The following is an 18,964-nucleotide window of genomic DNA, read 5'->3' as shown; positions in this document are numbered from 1 at the left end:
GCGTTTCCAAAAGTCAAGCCAGGCACCATGACCCCTTTTCAAATCTCTCTCACCACCTCATACCTGTTGTAATTCCAAAGTGCTCTATTTTTCATTACAGCTGCATTTCTGTTGCCCTTACCTATTATATACTTTTCATGCTCACTGAGATATTCTGCACCATCACATGTCCATACTCCTACCCAGGCAGCACACCATTGTTGGACCCCCGTTGGCCCAATGTTGGCAAAAAATGGTTCCTATATTGGTCTGACGTTGGCATTTTCGAAAACGCTACCCGATCCAATGGTGGTCCAACATTGATGCCGATGTTGGACCACTGGTTTCCAACGTTCTAGCCCACGTTGGACCAACGTGGTTTCCGCTTTTTTATCCAATATTGGCATAGAAGTTTCACCGTTGGCTGAACCAACATTGGCATTCAACGCCTTACGCACTGGCTCTTCCAACATTGGCTTAAATATCGGCTATTCCAATATTGGCATCCAGTTTAATACACTGGCAAAGTTTTGCATCCATTGTCTATGACATTATTAGATGCTATTTTTCAGCCAGTGTTCTAACCAGTGTCACAAAAACAGTGCCGAGAACCGAGCAAGTATCTTTCCCTTTTTCCTGAAGCACCGTTTTCTTTCTCATACTAAAATCTAATAAATGCGGCAATTTGGCCATATTTGGGCACATTAGAAATCATTAAAGCATGCAAATGAATTGTTCATAACGTTTGACAGTTCACAATTTATTTAGATCGAATAAATATATTTAAAACATTGTGCAGCCACGGGGGCCTGGTCAGACTCGGTGGCAGGGTCGGCTACAGGCTCGGTAGTGGACAGGGCAGAGGGCTGGGCGAGAAAGGGGATACCACACAGGGGCATGACCACAGGATTCTGAAAGAGACAGAAGCGGGGATTGGATTCAGGTGAAGGGTTTCAGAGGCTCTCAGTTCTCTTACGCCTGTCAATAATGAATATCAAAATAAAACATATATATATATACCAGTGTTGTGGAGTTGCCACTCCGGAGTTGGAATGATTCCGGAATCATTCCGTATTTTCACGACCCCAGAATGGAATGGCAATGGAATGGCGGCAACGTTGAGGGGAATGGAGTGGGAATGGAATTAGGTGCCTTTTGCGCGGAATGGAATGGGAATGGAATGGGCACGGTTCTTTTTTTTTTTTCTTACTCTTTACGGTTAGCTAAACCGAGCGAGTCAGCGAGTCAGTCGCTCAGAAATAAAATGAGCGGGAAACTTCCAGCCCGCGTGGAGCCCTAAGAGACTTATACGCCAAAAAATGCGACACAAAAAACAAGCGTCAAAGCAAAGGGCAAAGGGGGAAAGGGGGGTAGCGTGGCGCCTTTCACGGACGCGCAGGCGTCGGGCTTCGATGGCGTTACAGGAGAGCGAAACGAGAAACCAAGCACCAAGCAAAAGGAAAGGGAGCGGCAAAGAAAGAAACCGCCATGCACAACTCCTCATCGTCCTTCTTGTCCAGCTTTTTTTGTTGTTGTTGTTGCGACGGTTTGTAGAATGCACGCTGTTGTGACTCGGGACTTGTCCATGTAGTCGATCTCCGCTGGAGCCATGCGTCGCCCAGGACATCGGGCAGAGTTGGTAGCGAGCCAGGGTGTCTCTTCTCAAACTGTTTATTTACATTCTATATACAGTCTGCCGTACGGCATGAGAACAACGTGAGAACACACCGAGAGCGCGTAAAACCGATCTTTTTATAAGGTACCCCTTCCCTACGTCTCTAGGCCAGGACGCCGCTCCCCAACTGGTCAGGCCCCGCCCACTTGCACGCACAAGCGCACAGCGTAGTAGCGGCCGGACATCACATCCCGGCGCTGAGTCACTCCCGCCCTCGAATGCCGCGCCGAGGAGGCGACAACAAAGGGTCCACTCTCCGCCTGGGAGACGACACTGGCCGAGGTGGTGCCGATCTCTCCATTAGGCGGCTTTGTGGCACGAAAAGGGTTGGGCCGGAACAACCGCAAGTGGCGTCCGAAGATGATCCGTGCTGAACACACCCTCACGGAGGTCCCGCAGCTGGCGCACCGTCATCCGGAATCTTCGCACAATAATCCCCGGTTCCTGCGTCGGGTGACCCTGTTTCGGGCCAGTGTAATCCCCGCCAGAAGTAAGGGTCCGGCCCAGCTTCGCGCCTAGGTGTGGCGGCATCAACACGGTGGTCCTCCGTCGAAAGCCATCCCTTTGTCGCCGCTCGCTTCGTTTCCGGGCTCAATCTCAACTGACCGGAACCATATGGCGACGATTCTCAAGGGGGTTCCCCAGTGCCGGGTGGTTTAGATCGAGAGGGTCTGGTCCGGGGGCCATTCATAGCAGCTCCTCCGCCGCCAGGTAGTGGACTCGAAGGGGTTGCAGTCACCGCTGCTCTCCGAAGAGTCCAGGAAGTTCCGCTTCCTCCGTAGACTTTTTTGGCGAACGAAGAACTGCCCCGTTTGGAGCAGACTTGGGTGAAGACCTGTCGAAGGCATAACAGAACCCGCAAAAAAAAGCCGAAGCCGTAACCCCAGCCAGTGCCCAACACTCCACGAGTGAAATTTACCAGCTGGCGAGAACAAACAATTAAGACCACTACTGTGAATACAATCAACCCCGTAACTGATACGTCAAAATATCTAGAAAATATATACCACGCAACCAAACGTAAAGGTTAAGAAGAACATACCGCCTCGGAAACCCGGCGATTATTTCATTCATTTTTGATCTCAAAGAAAGTCATATGATGATGCATTTCATCAAAATCAGGCTGACATCGAACCATATTACACACGCAAAAGAAAACAAAAAAAAAAATAGAAGAAAAAGGCAACATTATCAAGAATTTCAACCTACGCGACAAAGCCTCTGCTAAGCCCATCCGCATTCCCGTTTAGCTTGCCTTTTCGGTACTTTACTTCAAAATTATACCGCTGTAGAGCTAAGCTCCATCTCAGAAGACGCCCATTCTTTGCGGACATGTTATGGAGCCACGTGAGTGGGCAGTGGTCTGTCTCGAAAGTGAAGCGCGTACCTGTTCGACTCTTTCCTCAATATTAGGGATTGGGTAAGTCTGGTCCCGCGTTATGGCGTTTAGTTTTCGATAGTCCACACAGGGTCTAGGACTTTTCCCAGGAGTCTCTACCAGGATTACCGGGGAGGTGTAGTCGCTCTCCGCTGGTACGATGACCCCTAGCTCCAGCATTCGCTTTATTTCCTGATCTAGGATTTCTCTCTGCCTAGGAGAGACGCGATAAGGTCTGGAACGGATCGGAGTATCGGTCGTTAATTCGATGTCATGCTCCACTAGGCTGGTTCTCCCTGGTTTATCCGCAAAACAGTCACGAAACTCATTAACCAGCGCGTGGAGTTCGGCTACCTGTGTTGGATCTAACTCCGTCTCGCGTTCTACTCTCTCCAGCATTCGCTGGAGAGACTCACCTCCTGGCTCGTTACCGACCGCGGGAAAGTCTCCTTCGACTTCTTCGGGCATGTTTAGTGCTAGGTTGACTACTGCCTCCCGTTGTCGGTATGGTTTCATTAAGTTGCTGTGAAATATCCTGGCTTCCCTACGCCGGCCAGGCATCTTCACCGCATAGTTCGTATCAGACAACTTTCCAACTACCTCAGCTGGCCCCTCCCACTGAACTTCTAGTTTATTCTTCTTAGTGGGCCTGAGCAGCATGATCGCGTCCCCTACGGCGAACGTGCGACGTCTGGCTGTTCTGTCGTAATAGAGTTTGGCTTTCGTCTGCGCGGCTTTCATGTTAGCCTCTACTAACTCTCTAGTGCTGTGCATGCGATCAAGGAGCTCTAAAACGTAGGCCACTACCGTCACCTGCTCGCCCTCGCCTTCCCATGCCTCACGTAACATTCGGAGGGGAGACCTCAGGGATCGCCCGTACACCAGCTCAGCGGGATTAAACCCAGTAGTTTCATGCGGGACCGTCCGCAGAGCAAACATCGTTGCAGGCAGACAGGCTTCCCAGTCTTTCTTATGCTCGTAACAGAGCGCGCGTTGAACGCGTTTGAGAACTGAGTGCCATTTTTCAACGCTGTTGCTCTGAGGGTGGTAAACCGAGCTGTGAACTACGCGAATTCCGCATTTTTCTAGAAAGGTCGTGGTCAGGGCGCTAGTAAAAACGCTCCCTTGGTCGCTTTGCACCTCTGCCGGAAATCCTATCCGAGCAAACACCAACAGAAGCGCGTCAACTACCCCGGCGGAACTAAGCTCTTTTAAGGGAATTGCTTCCGGAAACTTAGTCGCGGGGCAAAGCATGGTTAAGATGTACCGGTATCCCGAATCGGTCACCGGAAGCGGTCCCACAACGTCAATCACCAGACGTCGGAACGGTTCGGTGATTAGTGGTACCAGCTTCAGTGGCGCCTTTTGCTTGTCATTTGGCTTTCCAACGCGTTGACAGGCATCGCACGAGCGCGCAAACTCTTCTACCTCCTTGAAGCAACCCGGCCAGTAAAATTCCTGTAGCAATTGTGCCTTGGTTTTCTTTACGCCTAAGTGACACAACCAAGAGCTACCATGCGAAAGACAGAGAAGGTCCCTGCGATACTTTGTCGGAACTACTAGCTGGTCATAACTGACCCCTTTGCGATCCCTGTACTGTCGGTAAACCACGCCAGAACGAGTGTGGAACGAAACGTTCCGCTTAGCCACTCCCTCCCTTTGAGTGTGGTTCGTCATGTTACCCAGGGTGGGGTCACTCGCCTGTTCGGCCGCTAAAGTGTCTCTGTCCACCTCCACCAGGCTCCGAAAACTCGATGAGTGAGGCGAGAGAAAATGTCCCTCTTCCTGCGGAGTTGATCTATCTACTTGTTCCTGATCCTCAGCCGGATCACTCCCACTGTCACTGCTCTCTCTGGGCGCAACTTCAATCACTTCAGGGATCTCGGTGGAGTCACAAGTAGTTGACCCATTGCGCTTTTCGTCCCGACTGCCCTCACTACCGTGTTCGGTCGACTGCTTAGCTGCGAGCTCGCGCACCTTGGAACGTGTCAAAGCCTGGACAACTCCTTCCCCAAATCTTAGGCCCGTTTCTCTCAGAAGCTGATCGGATTTGTTTGAAAAGAGGTAAGGGTACCTCTCGGGCAGGGACTTTGATACCGCGGCTTCTACTTCTATTTCCCCGAAAGGCCCCTCCACTTTGACCTTGGCAATCGGCAGACATACGCTGTTCTCCTCAACGACCTGTCTAATCCAGGCGCACTCGCCTGTAAAGTCAGATGGACTTACGTAGGACGGATGAATCACGTCCATTGTAGCGGGTGAGTCACGGAGAACTTTGCAAGGTTTACCGTTCACCACCAAGTCGTGCATGTAGGGCTCTAAGAGACGCATGTTCTCATCGTCTTCACTTACGAAAGAAAACACCACTCGTGGTTACGGCACCCGGCAGCGAAGTGCCCCGGCTCGTGACACCTAAAGCATACTGAAGGTTTTCGGGACTCGAACGCCTTCCCGTGCCCTTTCTCCTCAGGTTTCTTTCCTCCGTTTTCGCCCTCCTTCGCCGCCCCATCTGCGTTACCGTTGTGGCTACCCTTCTCTTTCCCTTGCCGTAACCTGTCCTTAAAGGGACCATGAAATGATTTTAAAATCGAATTTCATCCACCGCACGTCGTAAAAGGTGTGAAAAGGAACACAAAAACACAAGACTAGGGAGCCAAAAAAAATTATTTGCTATAGAACTTTTAAAAGAAAACTGGACTCTTTTGCGACTTCTTTCCTTCGAAAGCTCTGCCTTTTCACTACGATGCATACGCAGAATCGGTGCACGTCAGCCGAATCCACATCGCCTATTGGGTAAGAGCCTACCTCACCAGCACCGCGATCGTTAACAATAAATAGCCGGCGAATGTTTCCTAAAAGTTTTGTTAAATAATATTTAGATCCACATTTTGTAGCATAATTAGAGATGTGTGGCGAAAATTGCCAAATTTTGAGAATGCTGAGAGCCAAGCGCCATCTATCGTGTGGTAAACGAAGCAACTACTGCGCGTGCGCAGTAGGGCAGGGCCAAGTTCAGAACGGTTATTTCCTTTGGTTTCCTTCCTCTCAAAACTCTGACTGACTGAACGTTTATTTTTCTACGTGTTCATCTCGCGCGTGCCGACTTCAAGCAGCAAGAAAGAAATGTACTTAAAACAAACCACGACGAACAAGAACGCTGGATCCACAAACACCCGAGAAGAGCGACAACAGCCGCGAATCCCGCTCCGACGAAACTCTCAGAATATAGGCCTAGCAGGCACTCCGACTCGGCGCAGCGTTGCTTCGTCGCAAGACCGTCTGCCTACGACCGGCTGGCGTACTGAATGGAATATGCCCGCGCTACCCTTGTGGACCCTTCCGTATTATAGTTTGATCGCTGACCTCAATTTTAGGTTAAGAGGTGAGGTCAATCTCTTCCCCTTGTTTTCCGAGGCAGTGTTGACGAACACTCGTCGAAAAGGGACCCTCGTCGATCCTCTCCTTGTTTTGTGTGATATAGAGCTGAAATAAACGCTGTATGGATTACCTTCGTAGCACGGTATGTACACTTTGTTATTGGTATGCCATTTTTATTCTGACAGACTGCACGTCACTATCGAGCTGTAACAGTTCGTGGGAGGTATACGTGCAATACCGGTCCAACCTTTCTTTGCCGAGTGTCGCGTCAGTATCGAGTTGCAATTGTAAAAGATCGGTCCCGAAGCGCTTACCAACAGCGCGAATACAGCACTTCATCAAACGCGCGCGTCCGCTCCGAGTGTGAACAGGTATTTACGTGGCTCTTGCTGACAGTTCAAACGTATCTTTTTTAACGTCGGCTCGCTCCTGCATCTCCGAGACCGCGAAAAACGCCGCGGCAAATTGTTCCCATCTGCAATTCCCAACAGGCATACCGGCGTATGGGACTAGTCCCATGCTGTCGCTATAGCGCAACGTATCTCATTGAATTTCGTTCAGCTGCGATGCGGCGATGAGAGGCGCCGATTCAGAAAATACGTCGGTGACATCGGCGCAGTAAAACCCACCGGCGCACCCCAACTCGCTAACGCTCCCATCTCCTACTGCAGAGAGAACTTCCGGTTCCGGAAACATCGTACGTCACGGCTTGTTTTGCGGTCAAGAAAAAGTCGATATTTCATTAATTTTTTGTGTAGAAGTTAATAAACCGAGACGAAAACGGATGCCTGTTCGGCATTCAGTGAACATTGACGCTTTATTGTAAAAGTTATGTGGAAAAAGTAAAAAAGTCATTTCATGGTCCCTTTAAACCCCGCACCGATCCCTTTCGAGGAGTCTCTGTGCTGGCGACCGCGCCATTCGGGAAGCACGCCACGACGAGAGCTGAACTCTTCAGCGAGTTCCGCCGCTCGCTGTACCGTCTTCACGTCAGGCCGGTCCTGCACCCAGTAGCGGGTTTCTTCGGGCAAGGTACTAAAAAACTGTTCCAGACAGACGCACTCTACCACCTTGTCATGGTCCCCAAAAACCTCGGAACCCTTTAGCCATTCCTCTAAGTTCGACTTCAGGCTGTACGCGAACTCAGGATAATACTCGCTGGTCTTCTTCCTTACTTCGCGGAATCGCTTGCGAAAAGCGTCGGCGGACAACCTGTACTTTCTGAGGAGGCCCGATTTTACTTTTGTGTAGTCCTCCGAGTCTTCCCTACTCAGCCTGGCTACCACGTCCGCCGCCTCACACGGCAACAACGTCAAGAGGCGCTGAGGCCACGACTCCCGAGAGAAACTTGCCTTTTCGCAAGCCCTCTCAAAATTGACGAGGAATAGGCCTATATCCTCACCAACCTTGTAGGGCTGCAAAAGATTCTTCATTTTCCAGCCCTGCTGCCCCACTGCACTTGGTTTCCCAGTTGCCCGTGCATGCTCGAGGTCGATCCTGGCCTTCTCGATTGCTCTCTCCTCGGACTCTTTCTGCGCCTTTTCTCTTTCCACGCGTTTCCTTTCTTCCTCTTGCTCTCTTTTCTCGCGTTCCTGAATAAACTCCCAACACTCCTGCAGTTCGTCTCCGTCAGCACCCGACCGATGAATAGCATCCATAATTTGAGGCTTTCTTTTCAGGCCCGCAATGTCGATCCCCAACTCTAGGCAAATTGCGTCTAGATCTGGTTTGCGTAGTGCCTTAAGATCCATGATACCTGACGTGTAAGTCACTTTTCCTATCACACACCTGGAAGTAGCCCTTTTCTTTCTTCCAGGTAGACGTTCAGAACCAGATTAAATATTACTCTTTGACATCCAAATCCTGGTAAATCTCAAAGAAAAAGTGTCGAACACTCACCGGTGCCGCAGCCCGAACTCCGCAGGTTCCGTGCCGTCGCTCCCATCAGGTCTCTTCCGCGGCTTGGAGTCGAATCGTACCGCTGCCATCCAGTTGTTGTGACTCGGGACTTGTCCATGTAGTCGATCTCCGCTGGAGCCATGCGTCGCCCAGGACATCGGGCAGAGTTGGTAGCGAGCCAGGGTGTCTCTTCTCAAACTGTTTATTTACATTCTATGTACAGTCTGCCGTACGGCATGAGAACAACGTGAGAACACACCGAGAGCGCGTAAAACCGCTTTTTTTATAAGGTACCCCTTCCCTACGTCTCTAGTCCAGGACGCCGCTCCCCAACTGGTCAGGCCCCGCCCACTTGCACGCACAAGCGCACAGCGTAGTAGCGGCCGGACATCACATCCCGGCGCTGAGTCACTCCCGCCCTCGAATGCCGCGCCGAGGAGGCGACAACAAAGGGTCCACTCTCCGCCTGGGAGACGACGCTGGCCGAGGTGGTGCCGATATCTCCATTAGGCGGCTTTGTGGCACGAAAAGGGTTGGGCCGGAACAACCGCAAGTGGCGTCCGAAGATGATCCGTGCTGAACACACCCTCACGGAGGTCCCGCAGCTGGCGCACCGTCATCCGGAATCTTCGCACAATAATCCCCGGTTCCTGCGTCGGGTGACCCTGTTTCGGGCCAGTGTAATCCCCGCCAGAAGTAAGGGTCCGGCCCAGCTTCGCGCCTAGGTGTGGCGGCATCAACACGGTGGTCCTCCGTCGAAAGCCATCCCTTTGTCGCCGCTCGCTTCGTTTCCGGGCTCAATCTCAACTGACCGGAACCATATGGCGACGATTCTCAAGGGGGTTCCCCAGTGCCGGGTGGTTTAGATCGAGAGGGTCTGGTCCGGGGCCATTCATAACAACGCGCGCGCACAGACTGAGATCTGGGAGCGGAAGCGACTCCTATAACTCGCAGAGCTCTGATAACTCGTTGGCTCGGGCGCCGTCGAAAGATGATCAGGTATTGTTTTCTTATAGTTCGAGGCGCGTTGTTTAGCAGGCAGCCAACCCTGCTGACTTCCACGTTTATTCTTGCGCACTCCTTTGAAGTGCGAAATGTGGGTTTGCTTCGGCATCAAAACAAAGAGAGATTCACTTCCCTCTTCTCCTCTTGAGCTTTGCTCCGAGGCTTGTTTTTTTTTTATATACTGCATTTGTAGTTTAGGTCCGCCTATTACTTGGTCTTTGTTCCGATGCTTGTTTTCTGTGTTATATATTTTAGTGGGTTGGGGTTACAAGCAAGCTAGCGGATTCCCGCTCATTTCCTTTGACTTTTTATTCTCTGCATACTTCGTTTCACCTTGCGATGGACCGCTGTGGACGCTACGAATCACCCTAGGCAATCCAGTACCGCGAGCGGGACTGCAGGGTCACGCGACACTCAGAAAGCACTTTCGATAGCTCTCGTGCCGTTTGTTGAGGCAATGGTTGAGGTCCATCATAAGGTGAAGTAGACTATCTTCACCGCTCTTGGTGTGACCGAACTGACTAGACCTGCAGAAAGATCGTCCCGTGCCAGACGAGGCGCGACCGATGCTGTGAGGGCAACTGAGAAGGAATGCTGGGTGATAGCTGCCACTGAGGTTTTGGCTTCCTCGCGTATCGGGCTGTCCCGTCTGCATTCGTGCTCCTTGTCCTGGACCCTATTTGAGGCGGTGAGAAGTCAGTTGGACGGTGTTGTTGAGAAAACACGGGGAATGTCAATTCGAACGGTGCGGTATTACCGCGTTAATTGTATCTTGATGTGAAGAGCTTTGTCAACGCTGACTTCCCGACCCGTCGCCACAACGCGAACAACCGACACCGAGGTAGAAGAATGAATTGGTTGGTACCGCCTGCTGCCTGAACCCGCCACTCGATCAGCGCGAAGAGGAACATCACAATTCGGTCGAGAAGACAAGATAAATACAGATCGAGTCATGGCATCGTAGAAGACATTTTTCTACATTAGTCGCGAAGAAAATAAACAAGCTGCACGCTGAAAGTTCTGCAACGAAATTATACACGGTGCAGTCGGCGTATATCATCGAACTTTATTCGCCATCGAAAGAGGAAACATGAGAAGTATGCGAAGGGTGGAAAAGGCCAGGCAAACCAGCCGAAAAATTGAATTGAATATGATAAGAAATATCGAGATTCGTAAAGCAAACGTGAACTTGTGCGTTTTAAAACAGGTTTCGTGACATGGTCTACACGGTCCCTCGTGCTGCACCGCAGAGGTTGCATTTTGTCAGAGGATGTGTTCTTGCCGCTGTGCATGGAGTCGCTTCCAGCAGTGTACTAGCCGTGTTGCTGTGCAGGTATTTAAAGAATACATTAATATAGCTTATTTCTGCGCCAGGCACGAACTGGATATTTTTATGCTCTTATCAAGCAAACACGCTGGCCGTACGTGTATGTCCTAGAAGACAAATGGCAAAAAGTTTGCAAAAAAAAAAAATTAGTGTATTTAAGTTTTGTTGTCTGTTACGAGCCACGTGGTCGCGAGACTGATGTCTTAAACGAGCATCGACATATCAAGGGGTTTTCTCGATGTTTGCAGTACATTTTAAATAAACACTTTCTGCCACCAGCGGTCCGCTTAGTAAAAATCGGTGCTTTTTTGAGGAATTTAGCATTTTTTTTTTTTGCAATTGTCTCTGCATTTGATAATGTCAGCTTTATGCTGCTTATGCCGGCAACAAAATGTAGCTGTCAAGTGCCAATTTTTATGTTTAGGAATTAAAAGAATGGAATGGAACGATTCAGCCATTCCAGGAGTGGGAATGGGCTCAGTGTTTCCATTCCTAAGAATTGAAGGGAATTGAATTATCGAAAACTCTAATTCCCCGGAATGGAATTGGAATGGAATGGGGGTGCCCATTCCGCAACACTGATATATACTATAGCTTCATTAGTAATCGGTGCTCTTTAATTAACTATTCGATTAATCGGTTCAGTTGCTCTTCAAGTATAAAATCTCAGAAAAGCCTACGGACTTTTTTATTTTTACTTTTTTATATGATAAAGTTCCTTTTCCAGTGAATTATTTTTCATTATTTAGTATATAAAAAACTTAGTACTGCCTTCTAAAATAAATAGATGCGCAGGTAAGACACCGGGGCCAGCTTGCTGAAATCAGTGTCTCAGCTCAGACTGGGTGAAAGAAAGCACTGTAAAGGCTGGAACGCGCGAGCGTCTTCAGTCGAGGTTTGAGTCCCGTTCAGCTCGTACGCTGGCTTTGACAGTGCTTTCTCTTCCCCCGTCTCGGCTGAGACGCTGTTTCTAGCAAGACGGCCCAGGCGCTTACTATTGTTTGGTTCGTCCGACTTGTCCTTACTCAAAGCTCGATCGATCTAGATTCAGATATTTATAGTGATTAAAAAAAAAATTCGAATGGTACGAAGGTTATTTTATCAATTGCTTAGCTTTAATCTTGCAACATCATGGCGTCCCTTAACCTTTCATCTAGCTTTAAGAAGTTTTAAGAATTATAATCTCGCCATCTAAGATCACACCGATATTTCTACTGGTAAGAACATGACAGTTGAACAAAATTTTATGCTTGAATCAATCAAGAATTCAAAAAAAAAATTACGCATATGAAATAGCTTGCCGTGTAAAGAAAATTAGTGGCAATTACACTCGCAGAGCGCGGTGACATAGCTGACACTCAACTTGCACCCAACAAGCCGAACCTTGTCAAATAAGCACTACCCAACGATTTGTGGTATTCGGCTTTGGACATACCTGGAGGACTTTTTACTGCAGCACACATCTTCCGCCAAAATGACAGCCGTATTTTAACAAGAAAAATGAAATAAAAAAAAACTTCGAGCACAGAAATAACCAATCAGAACGTCTCTCGCGGTCTATTAGAATAAAAAGCACTACAAATAGCGCTGTACAGGGCTTTTCGGGCCGATCGCTGTGGATTCCGCGTTGAACTCGTCGGAGATCCCTGGCACAAGAGTCCGACACGGTTCAAATTCATCGGAAAGTGACAAAACGTACATTGCGTAGCAAGAATACCCATCCCCAATAATCAAGAGGACCTCTCCTTGTCACTCACATGGAAGAGAAAGCGGTCCGTGGTGTCTTCGGTCGGTCGAACCTAGTGGTCACATGTATGCCCACAACAAAGGAAGATCACCGGTATGTAGGCGCTGCCGAAAGAATATCCATGGTCTTGGCAATCCGCATGTTGAAGATCGCACTTGGCACTAAGACGAAATGCGCTGCTGGTGATAGGAACTCTAGAACCACCGTCCTTGCCCATGGATGGCGGAGATGCCGAGCCGCTTCGCCCGATAAAAGCAGTCTGCTAAGCAATCAAATGCACTCGGACAACCTGGAAACGGACCCACGGTGTCCTGGTATCAGCATGATTATCTTGCCATTCTTGTTCCTTCGAGAAAAAAGCTATTTCTGCCAAAAAATAAAATAAAATAAAATAAAATAAAAATAAAAAAAAACATGCATAATTTGAGAAGCGCACCTGCCCACTTGCAGTTCGCGGATGCGCGTGTTGGAAATTGAGGAGACCGTCCCCACCGCCTTCCAGTCGTTGCCTTATCGTGTGGCCTTGGTGGTCGCGATCCCACTTTCTGTGCGCTTGTGTGTCCGTATGTGCGCGTGTGCGTGTGTTTCGCGGTTTGGACTCCATCACCCCTAAGCTGAGAGTGCAGAGGAAGCTAAAAAGTTCGGTGAACCAATCTCAGGTTTATTTTTATTCCCGTGATCACACTCTCTCCTATATGCACGCGCAGAGAGCGGTGCAGGTGATGACTGGTCCGGCCGGCGCGTAGCTTCCCCGGCACTGTCAGCTTAGGAATGCGCAGTTTCCTCCTTTCTCAAGGTCGTCGAGTCCACTTCACCCACAAAGGAGAGATTAGTGACGGCGTGGGGAAAATGGGAGGAGAAGCCGTTCAGGGACGTTAGTTCCGAGGCCGTCGGCGTGACCCCTCCCCTTCATACTTCTCTCTCTCGAATTCTTTCGTTTCTCTCTGCTGGAATTTGCTATCCGGGTTTCCAAAAACCAATGTAGAAGAGATTGCTCAGACATGATAAACTCTACAGCAAGAGGACGGAGAAGGACTGACAGACACGAAGCTCTGAAATCCGCTCGGAGCCTAATGTCAAAATTGAAAAGAGACAGTGATAAATCAAATGCGGAAAAAAGGGGCTAGACTCTAAATCAAACCAACATTGTCGTCTGCTATCAGTGCCTTGGCGCCATGTAGGAGGTGTTAGGGCTCTTATTGTAGCACCAGTAGTGCCGTAAAGTCATAGAGCCGTCATTGTAAAACCACATTTCAGAATAGTGTCTTGTTCCAATCAATCGCAAAGAAGTTCTTCACCTGACACGAGGTGAAGCCCACAAGCCCGTAGTCAGAGTACGAAGCTTTTCTGTCGAGATCATAAAGTCGACATAATAAATCGATCATAAAGTCGACATAGCGCGATGGCCGACGCAGGTCGCAGGTAGAAAAGCGCTCCACTAGGCCTAACTTCCTACCCCAGCCAGCATTCGTTCGGCTGAAATCCGAACCCCACGGGGTTCCACCCCGGACCCCATCGTCAACCCTGGACGACGCCGTAGCCGGGTATCCCGCTTCACCAGCGGACGCTGAGGACCAGGCCTCCCTGAACCCGAACTGCACCCCGAGAAGGGCATTCAATGGCAAGATCCGCGTCCTCACAAAGACGCAGGTAATGAACCAGGCAGCCAGGAATCCATACCCGGCACCCTCAACTGAAAACATCGCAGCGATGCAAAGCTCAGCGCAATCACCACTGAGCGTGGACCCAGCAGAGTGGAAGATGTACCTTGAATTTCAGCAATTGCGAGAAACCTTCAACGCGTTTTTGCAGAACCAAGAAGAGGTAGCAGAATTCATGTCTCTCAAGCAAGAGCTAAAAGAGTACATGGCTCACAAGCAAGAAATTCAAACATTTCTTCAAAGCAAATCGAGCACGTCTTCCGAAGGCGAAGCAGCGGCAAATCCTCCCGAGAAAGACGACGACGTTGGAAACAATATGACACCAACGGATGAAGACAAAGGCAACGACGGTGAATGGCGGCCCTCTCGTAGGCGCAAGCACCGCAGCTCAGCCAATGCGCAGAATACTAAATCACGCACTGCACCCACCCAGACAGTTGTGCTCAAGCCAAACTGTAAGGCCGAAGTATATAGGTTAACCGGGAGAGACATCTGTGCCGCTATTGAGAAGACCGGCGTGCGCAACGAGGATGGCTTCTCGGTACATATGAGCGAGAAATCCAACACGATTTCAATAACCACAAAGAATCCACTCATCACAAGTAAGCTGCTCTCCATCGGAGAAATAAAAAAAGGATGACAAGACGTATGAGGTCACACCTTACATGGCTATGGCTAGCAATCAAGTCAAGGGAGTGATCTATCTGCACGGCTCCGACAATAAGGAAACGCCCGAAACTCTCATGCAAGACCTCATGTGTCGAACAAATAAGATTGTTGCGGCCAGAGTGATAGGCAGATCCGGCGGGACCGTCCTTATCACATTTGAAGGCAGGTCCATTCCAAAATACGTACGTTTCTTATACGAATCCTACCCAGTATCATCGTACAGACCACGACCCGTAGTCTGCTTCAACTGTCACGAAATCGGACATAAGTCAGATGTCTGTCCCAATAAAACTAGCCGTTGCGACAAGTGTGGACACGACCACAGCAAGGACAGCGACTGCGAGCTACAACCCAAATGCCACAACTGCGGAGGCTCTCATGTGGCCACCAGCAATGATTGTCCCAAGCGCAGGATTCCGCCGAAGAGGCGAATGACGCACACAGTCACGCCTCCACAAGAGAACAAAACAAACAAACCGGCCCCCACAAAAGGAGCCCCGGGCCCGTCCCCAGTGATACCAACCACACGAAGTAAGGGAGCATGGAGCACTCCCTTATGTTTCACCGATACTGGCGCACCGGTGGTACTTGGCATGCCATCCAACAAACAGGCAGAAACACCCTCAGCAACCGTAGAGCTCGCCATCTGGCAAAGCAAGGTAGAGGCAAGAATGACCTCCGTAGAAACTTCAATAAAAGAAATGAAGCAAATGTTAGGGACCTTATTGAGCAAATTCAATGTATAATCAGTCCCATCAGAAGACACGCAATCACACCGACAAAAAGAAATATATGCCTTGGATCATGCAATGGAACTGCAGAGGATTTCAAACCAAAGCTGCGGAACTTAAACTTCGATTTCAAGACAAGAGAGTAGAAAAACCAGCAATGATTCTCTTGCAAGAGGCGGATTGTGAGAACATAACACTTCCGGGCTATGTCACATTAACAACGCCCACCATAACAAGGCACAAAGGAGCCACGCCCCGTTCTTATGGTATAGCTGCAACACTGGTTCATAAAGGAGTACACCACGCAAAAATCGACACGTCAAATATCAGCGATAATAATAAAGAGGTGATCGGCATCAAGATCAAGATCGGTAGCAAGACCCTGAATGTTTTTAATGTCTATATCAGACCAACTATAACGGAAGACAAAGACTGCAAATGGCTCGACCAACTTTTAACGGACAAAACACCAACAATTCTTTGTGGCGATTTTAACGCCAGACACACGATGTGGGGATACAAAACGACGAACAGGAGAAGAAGGTCCATCAAGAAGTTGTGCGAGACTCATAATCTCGTACTTAACGACAAAGACACGCCGACAAGGATATCCCAAAACCCTTCGCAGGCCGACACGTCGCCGGACCTAACATGGGCCTCCAAGGGGCTCCGAATGTCCTGGCACGCCTCGCCAGACTCCATGGGCAGCGACCACGTTCCGATTCACATCGAACTACACAACCAGACATCACCGCGGAGGAAGACCCACTTCGTTAAATGGGACAACTTTCGAAAAGTCATCGCCAACCTCCCCGGCCAAGACTTAGCCCAAAAGATCCAGACGGCACTCGAGCAAGCCATGGAAACTTATAACATAAAAGACGACGCCCCAACCCCGGACCTCCATCTCCTAAACCTATGGGCAAGTCGGCTTCAAGCCCTACAACGCTACCGGAAGAAGAAGAGCTCTAAACAGCTACGAATCAAGCTTAACCTAGCCACAGCCAGAGCCAGACGCTACACACTTGAGCTAAGCCGGCATAGATGGAGGTCACACTGCAACTCATTCAACGAGAAAACGGGCCTGAAGAAAGTATGGCGCACGTACAAATGCATGGCGGGTAAAACTAGATCTGTAGGTACCAGCGGCAACCTAGCCCTCAGTCTAGGACTCACGGAAGAAGAGGTTGCAGAACTCGCGGGAGTCATATTCTTTCCGCAGCCAACAACTGCACCCCCAGCGGACTGCTATGAGCCTAGCAAGATCCCAGTACCGACCGACGAGGATCTCCCATTCACCATGGGAGAGCTGCAGGCAGCTCTCGCCAAAGCAAAGGCGAACACGGCACCTGGGCCAGACCGAGTTACGGTTGCGGCGCTACGAAACCTGCCTGAGAAGGACACCGCCGACCCTCTAGACTGGATCAACAGGATCTGGGAAGAGGGCATCATTCCGACAGAATGGAAGACATCCACTGTCCTTCCGATCACAAAACCAGGCAAAATTCCATCCGACCTCCGGAATCTCCGCCCAATTTCTCTCACTTCGAACTTCTGCAAGCTTATGGAAAGAATGGTCCTAGCTCGAATCACATGGATCCTCGAAACACACCAGAAACTGCACCCTAACCAGACGGGGTTTCGTCCCAACCTCTCGACTCAAGACAGCCTGGCGCTTATACACAAGGACATGACCGAAAACCCTGCCAATGCAAAGCCCAGAACGATGGTCGCCATCGACATAAAAAAGGCTTTTGACACAATACCTCACGACACAGTAATCCGCGCAGCGGAAAGAAGAGGACTACATGGACGCATACTTAACTTCATCAAGGCATTCCTGAAGGACAGGCAGCTTCATGTAATCATAGGTCGCATCAAAGGAACCCCCAAACCTAACCACATCGGGGTCCCCCAAGGGGCGGTAATATCCCCCACTTTATTTAACATGGCTATGACGGACCTGGCCTTCGAACTCCAAGAGATCGATGACCTAGGATTTACTATATATGCTGATGATGTCACATTATGGACTATTAAAGGAACCGCCTCGAAACAACAGGCCATACTTCAAGAAGCCTTAAACGTCACCGACAAATTCATGAAAAAACGGGACTGCAGATATCTAACGAAAAGACTGCATGCCTATATGACCATAACTAGCAAACGAGCCCGAGGCAAGCATAACATCCAGCTATTCCTTAACGGTGCTCCCATACAACCACAATCCAGAATCAAGGTTTTAGGCCTAACTTTCGACGAAGACGGTAGAGCTACAAGCTGGCAGAAGCAAATTAAGGCTCAGTGGAAGGACGGACTCAACCTACTGAAACGGATTACCAGCAAATCATGGGGATGTCAGGAGGATTTGCTCCGAAGATTAGACCGAGCACTGCTCGTCTCCAGAGCAGTGTACGGAATAAACTATCTTAGGCTCACTGCGACGCAAAGAGAGAAACTCGAGGTTCTCAACAGGTCCGCAATGAGGGTAATCACAGGCCTGCCAAAAATAACACCCATCAAGGAACTGCACAAAGCAGCTCAGGTCAACACCATCGAAGAGATCGCACAAGAAATGAAGATCAGTCAGTACAACAGGCTGAAGAAGACATGGCACGGACGCATCATACTAGAAAAACTAGGCAGAAGGACGTGGTGCATTCCAAGCAACCAACCATCACAGCCTCCGTGGGAGGACGAACCTGTCGTCTCCCTCAAACCTATACCCATGAATCAAGGTGAAGGACACAGGAAACGTCGCGCAGCTGCAGCAAAAAACACCTCGAAGATCTCGGAAGACTTAGGGAATAGGAAGACGTCGAAATCCTATATACGGACGCAGCTAGAGACAATGACGGGAGAACGGCCGTAGCCTGGTTAGCAGAGAGCTCCTCCAAGAAAGAGAGTAAGCTCGCACCAATAACACTCAGCACAAAAACAGCAGAACTGCTCGCCATCCAGTTAGCAATTGAAGCTCATGTAGAAAGCACCAACAAACACCTGTACATATTCACCGACTCGAAGGAAGCGGTTAAGGAATGCCTTCACATAGGCAGCAAGAACAATATTACACGAAAAATCAAGAATTTAGCAAAAACACTACGTCTTAAAGGAAGGCGGCTCGAACTGTCATGGATTCCGGGACACATGGAAATTCCAGGAAACGAAGAGGCGAACGAGGCCGCGAGGGCTAGACTACAAGATGACGTACCCTCACAAGGACTCGCCTCCTCTTCGGTCAAAGAGAAACCCGTGGCACCGGACCCAGAGGAACAGAAAGAGATGGAGCGGATAGCCAGGAAACAACGACTGGCATCCCTGCTGCCCATGGACGACTGCCCCATCCCACCAGGCTTTACCAGATGGGAGAGGGTATGCATCCGAAGGCTCCAGACATGCACAGCCCTGACCGCAGTATGGCGTGCTCGATTTTATAAGCCTACTTCACCGAACGATCCCGGCCCAGACCCGCTCTGTAAAACTTGCAGCGTACCTGCTACCTGCCAGCACCTTAT

The 18,964-nt window shown here is 49.7% G+C and overlaps 1 protein-coding gene across 1 annotated transcript; it reads right to left on the bottom strand.

Moving 5' to 3' along the window:
- Positions 1–1,631: 1,631 nt before the first annotated feature.
- On the bottom strand, positions 1,632–8,258 carry LOC115323305. The gene is given in 3 exon segments (XM_042286304.1): positions 1,632–5,404; positions 5,407–5,620; positions 7,265–8,258. Coding segments are annotated over 3 exon segments (3,555 nt in total). The 5' UTR covers positions 8,162–8,258; the 3' UTR covers positions 1,632–2,960.
- Between the last annotated feature and the right edge of the window lie 10,706 nt (positions 8,259–18,964).

Source organism: Ixodes scapularis, unplaced genomic scaffold (assembly GCF_016920785.2).
Source record: "Ixodes scapularis isolate PalLabHiFi unplaced genomic scaffold, ASM1692078v2 PGA_scaffold7__128_contigs__length_106722199, whole genome shotgun sequence".
NCBI classification, from domain to species: Eukaryota; Metazoa; Arthropoda; class Arachnida; order Ixodida; family Ixodidae; genus Ixodes; species Ixodes scapularis.
The sequence above is the reverse complement of the archived record's forward strand: the minus strand, read 5'-3'. Positions and strand labels throughout refer to the sequence as shown.